The sequence below is a fragment of the Oncorhynchus mykiss genome, chromosome 1, assembly GCF_013265735.2.
Source record: "Oncorhynchus mykiss isolate Arlee chromosome 1, USDA_OmykA_1.1, whole genome shotgun sequence".
Classification (NCBI taxonomy): domain Eukaryota; kingdom Metazoa; phylum Chordata; class Actinopteri; order Salmoniformes; family Salmonidae; genus Oncorhynchus; species Oncorhynchus mykiss.
The window spans coordinates 5,762,927-5,768,423 of record NC_048565.1 but is presented as its reverse complement, the minus strand read 5'-3'; the positions used below and the strand labels follow the sequence as shown (position 1 = coordinate 5,768,423).

The following is a 5,497-nucleotide window of genomic DNA, read 5'->3' as shown; positions in this document are numbered from 1 at the left end:
TCTCCATCTGCTCTCAATTCAATTCAATTAAATTCAAGGGCTTTATTGGCATGGGAAACATGTGTTAACATTGCCAAAGCAAGTGAGGCTCTCTCTGTCTATCTGCTCTCTATCTATCTGCTCTCTCTACCTGCTCTCTATCTATCTGATCTCTTGCTCTCTCTCTCTCTCTCTCTATCTGCACTCTATCTGCTCTCTCTGATTTCTCTATCCGCTCTCTCTATCTGCTCTCTCTCTGATTTCTCTATCCACTCTCTCTATCTGCTCTCTCACTCTGTCATCTCTCTACATCTGCTCTCTGTCTATCTGCTCTCTCTACATCTGCTCTCTCTACATCTGCTCTCTATCTGCTTTCTCTATATATCTGCTCTTTCTCTCTCTGCTCCCTGCTCTCTCTGTCTGCTGTCTCTATCTTCTCTCTACATAAATATGCTCTCTCTATCTATCTGCTTTCTCTATCTATCTGCTCTCTCTCTATCTATCTGCTCTCTCTATCTGCTCTCTCTAAATAGTCTCTCTCTATCTGCTTTCTCTAAATAGTCTCTATCTGCTCTCTCTAAATAGTCTCTCTCTATCTGCTCTCTTCAAATAGTCTCTCTGTATCTGCTCTCTTTCCAAATAGTCTCTCTCTATCTGCTCTCCCTCTAAATAGTCTCTCTCTATCTGCTCATTTCACTTGGAATCAAATTATCAATCTCACAATAACACTTTCCCAGTTGATCAAACTCCATTTTGTTTTCATGTTATTTATCTTATTTTTGTTACAAAACATGTACAGGCTGTTTAGAACAACAACAAAAATACAATATCCAATTTTATATGCATTTTTTTTTTTTTTATAATCATTAATTCATTTACTGAATCCTCTTGGAACTTCTGTTTCCTCTTCATCATTCTTTTGAATAAAGTCCACAGTTCAAATGGCCTGTTGTCCAAGTGGGGAGAGAAATAAATACAGTGGGTGGAAGTAGAGAAATTTAACTCGAGTTTTTTGGATTAATTTAACATCCAGATAAAATGCAAAAAGAAAGTTACGTGTGTCTGCTCTATTGTGGATGCATATAGTGTATATTTCCAAACATTTTGTATTTCAATAAAATAAAAATAAAAACATTAACAGTTCTTCCACAGAGTAAAGCGTAACTGTTTCCGATATATAATTGTTGCTCCTTGTCACTGTTCAGTTCATGCGCTAATTCTCCACAGTGGGGATATAGCTGAAGCTGCATTGTACATTATGTGTGTGTAACTTGTTACACTCTCGCATTCATAAACACACACACACACACACACACACACACACACACACACACACACAAAAGGCCGGTCGGTCAGGTATGTTGCCACAGTCCTCGCCTAGCTCCCCGACATCAAAGTGTCCAACAGGAAGTACTAAACTCTGACCAGCCAACAGGAAGTACTAAACTCTGACCAGCCAACAGGAAGTACTAAACTCTGACCAGCCCAAACAGGAAGTACTAAACTCTGACCAGCCCAAACAGGAAGTACTATCTTGAAACACAAACCCCAATAACTATAGAACAGAAAATGTAAATGGAGAGCTGATAAAAACAAATAGACAACATTTATCATAGTAGGACAGACACAGTTGATGAGGCATATGAGCCAATGTTCTCCCCTACGTCTTAGAAAGAGGTCGGTCGGAGACTTTTGGGGCCAAACTAGCGCGGCCATCTCAGATGCTCTCATTTGACCTCTGGTGATCTTCTTATTTTTCACCCTTTACACTTCTCCTCCACATCCTTCTCAGTGGCCTTGTGCATAATAGTACACCTTCAATATGAAGATGGGGAATAACACACACACACACACACACACACACACACACACACACACACACACACACAAACACAAACACACACACACACACACACACACACACACACACACACACACACTAAAACAAGTTGTAGCATGGGAGGGACTTCATCTATCGTGTCCAAACACTTCATTTTTTTTGTGTGCGAACGCTTGTTCACTTTTTCAGCTTTTTTTTCTGTATTTTTATACTCAAACAGTGTTCGTCCACTTCCAACTTTAATGTCCGTCAGGGGGGCTGTCCGACAGATGTTAGGGTCAAGGTTCAAGGTTCAAGGAGATGGGTTTTCACAGGAGGATGACCAAGTTCAGGATACAAGGAGATGGGTTGGGTGGAGGGGTTGAGTCCCAGCCATCCTCACGAAAACACACGCGCGCATGCAAACGATCACCCCACACTGGACCAAGTGAGGCACGCATGGGATTATGGGTTCCCTTTCTTCTCTTTAGAAACATTTTTTTTTTTTTTATACAAAAATCATTCAGCTAAATCTTGTCGAAACGTGGGACTAATAACATAGAACACAACAGGAAACGTTGGCGCGGAAGACAGAAGAAGAAGAAACAACGTCTAGTCCCTTCGAGGCACTGCAAGCCAGGTTTGTCTTCATCTGATTGGCTGAGATGGTCAGGCAGCTAGGGTTTCCCATTGGCTCGCTCTCTCTCTCTCTCTCTCTCTCTCTCTCTCTCTCTCTCTCTCTCTGGCACAGTTCCCTCTCCTTCCTGTCCTGTCTCTCTGGTTGGTCCATCTCAGACCTGGACAGGCAGTGTTTGGTTCATCTGTAGTCTCATGTCCTGAATGCTGCCTAGAATCTTCTTCTGGTGGCCTGCCAATGTCACTCCTATCCGAAGAAGATCTCTGAATGGAGTAAAGAAGAGAGAGAGGGAGAGGTGGGTCAGACATAAACAGTAATAGAATCATACATCATAGTCTTGAGGATGTACTGTATCAAACATTAAGACATAGGCTTCCCAATAGGCTTCCCAAAATGTTTACATTAGAGGACATACAGTTGGACACTGTGGGAACAGTGGCTGACTAACAGGTCTCTGTGTACACTTAATACAATTACTTCCTAAGATCATGACAACAAAATGGTGACACTCCTCAGTGCACCGATACCTGGGCCAGGTGTAACATACTTCAATATCCTGGCAGGTGGGTGAGGGGGGGGGGGGGGGGGGGGGGGCAGTGGTAATGGGGAGGGGAGGTTAATGTTTAAACAGTGGGCCAACACTACTGTGGGCCAACACTAAAACCTGTCTACCAGACAACCAGCCAGCCAGCCAGCCAGACAGCCAAACAGTCAGCCAGACAGCCAGCCAGTAAGACCCACAGCCAGACATCCAGCCAGCCAGCCAGCCAGTTATTAATAAGGAACCAAGCAGAGGAAGTCCTTCATCAATCATTCCCGCAGCAGACAGTCAGTCGGCGAGTCAACCAGTCTGTCGGCGAGTCAACCACTCTGTCGGCGAGTCAACCACTCTGTCGGCAAGTCAACCACTCTGTCGGCGAGTCAACCACTCTGTCGGCAAGTCAACCAGTCTGTCGGCAAGTCAACTAGTCATTCGGCGACCAATCTGTCAGCGAGTCAACCACTCTGTCGGCGAGTCAACCACTGTCGGCAAGTCAACCACTCTGTCGGCAAGTCAACCACTCTGTCGGCGAGTCAACCACTGTCGGCGAGTCAACCACTCTGTCGGCAAGTCAACCACTCTGTCGGCGAGTCAACCACTCTGTCGGCAAGTCAACCAGTCTGTCGGCAAGTCAACTAGTCATTCGGCGACCAATCTGTCAGCGAGTCAACCACTCTGTCGGCAAGTCAACCAGTCTGTCGGCGAGTCAACCACTCTGTCGGCGAGTCAACCAGTTAGTCGGCGAGTCAACCAGTTAGTCGGCGAGTCAACCAGTCAGTCGGCAAGTCAACTAGTCATTCGGCGAGTCAACCAATCTGTCAGCGAGTCAACCAGTCAGTCGGCAAGTCAACTAGTCATTCGGCGACCAATCTGTCAGCGAGTCAACCAGTCAGTCGGCGAGTCAACCACTCAGTCGGCGAGTCAACCAGTCAGTCGGCAAGTCAACCACTCAGTCGGCGAGTCAACCAGTCTGTCGGGGAGTCAACCAGTCAGTCGGCGAGTCAACCAGTCTGTCAGAGAGTCAACCACTCATTTCATGGTGAATCATTTAGTCTTCACAGTCTTGGTCATTTCATGGTGAATCATTAGTTAGATGGCAAAGCAGTCTTGAAAGACAAGACTCAAAGAGAACAGTCAGCAATCCATAATTTTAATCAATCAGTCACCCAGGTTGACGTGTCTTAATAACAGTCTAGTAAACTGTCTCTTTCTCTCAGGCTGCGTTTAGACAGGCAGCCCAATTCAGATTTATCCGCCCCCCCCCCCCCCCACACTAATTGGTATTTTGACCATTCAGGGAAGCTCTGAAAAAACATCTAATCGTCTGTTTCGTAGTTGAAAAGAGGACAGGGAGCATTCACTCCCTAAATGTGAGATGCAATGGAGGAAATCTGAAAATGCTGACACTCACACAGAATTATTTATTATACTTAATAAGGAATGTTTTTTTTTTTAGAATGGCTGCTCTGAAAGAAAGCTGCACCTGTTTGGCTGGCGTCAGTAATCTAATCGTCTCAGTGATGTTGGTTTAAACTCAAAAGGCCTCATGTACCGGATTGTTAGGAATAATAACACAAGGACTCTCTTTTCCGCTATTTCGTTTTGTTTTCCCAACGCCGATAACGAAGGAGAGAGAGCAAACCACGGTCGGCGGTCTGGAGGAACGATTAGCAAAACCACGAGGACCCCAGCGCCTGTCTGCGTACTCTCCGCTCACACAGACAAAGACACGCACGCACGCACGCATTCCACCTCTTTCACAGACACTATGCCCTTTGCTTGTCTGCACGTTTCCGTCGTCCTCTCCATTTTGCGCACTCACTCACACACACACACACACACACACACACACACACAGGCTCAAAAATAGAGCACTATTCCATGGCAGCAAGTTTCGCATAAATAAATAGTTTTTTTTTTTTGTTCTCATCAGTTCAACGACGGAGGATGAAATGATGATAAATGAACCACCATTAGAGGAATTACTAGCCATTATGGGTAGGAGAGAGAGCCACTGTACAGCACACCTGTCAGCCTAACAAATTGAAACAAATCACCTCCGAATCCATCCCCTTTATTATCCACCTAACGAGGATAATATATTAATCATTATTATCCTAATTCCTTTATTTGATCATAACTGGCCCCATTTCCGTGACCTCTTTGACACACATTTCCTGTTACATAAATAGCGTGCCAACCTGGCTCTGAAATCAGGGTTGTGTTCATTAGGCCTCAAGTGGGAGAAAACAGACTGAAACAAGGGAGGGAGGGATTACCAGGACTTGTACAGTGAGACACGTTTCATTTTTCATTTAGTAGCGCAAAGTGTTTCAAAACGTTGCATTCTTTTACGAACGCGATCGAATTCTGGGTCAACTATACGTCCTTATTGCTTTAAGGGGGTGGTGTCGTGAGGTGCACTAGGGAGGAAGAGGACAGTGTCGTGAGGTGCACTAGGGAGGAAGATCGCGCCCTTCCTGTTAGGCTTTCATTTGTGTCTGCTCCAGAATGGAGCCCT

At 45.1% G+C, this 5,497-nt stretch overlaps 1 protein-coding gene across 12 annotated transcripts in view; it reads right to left on the bottom strand.

Annotated features, from left to right (window-relative positions):
* Positions 1-730: 730 nt before the first annotated feature.
* The window catches only part of LOC110526525 (ephrin type-B receptor 3), a 103,523-nt gene continuing 98,756 nt past the window's right edge, over positions 731-5,497 (bottom strand). For all 12 annotated transcript variants that reach the window (XM_036984367.1, XM_036984422.1, XM_036984452.1 and 9 more), the window contains one exon: positions 731-2,698. In XM_036984367.1, coding sequence (XP_036840262.1) covers positions 2,590-2,698 — 109 coding nt within the window. In that variant the 3' untranslated portion in view covers positions 731-2,589. The remainder of the gene's footprint in view (positions 2,699-5,497) is intronic.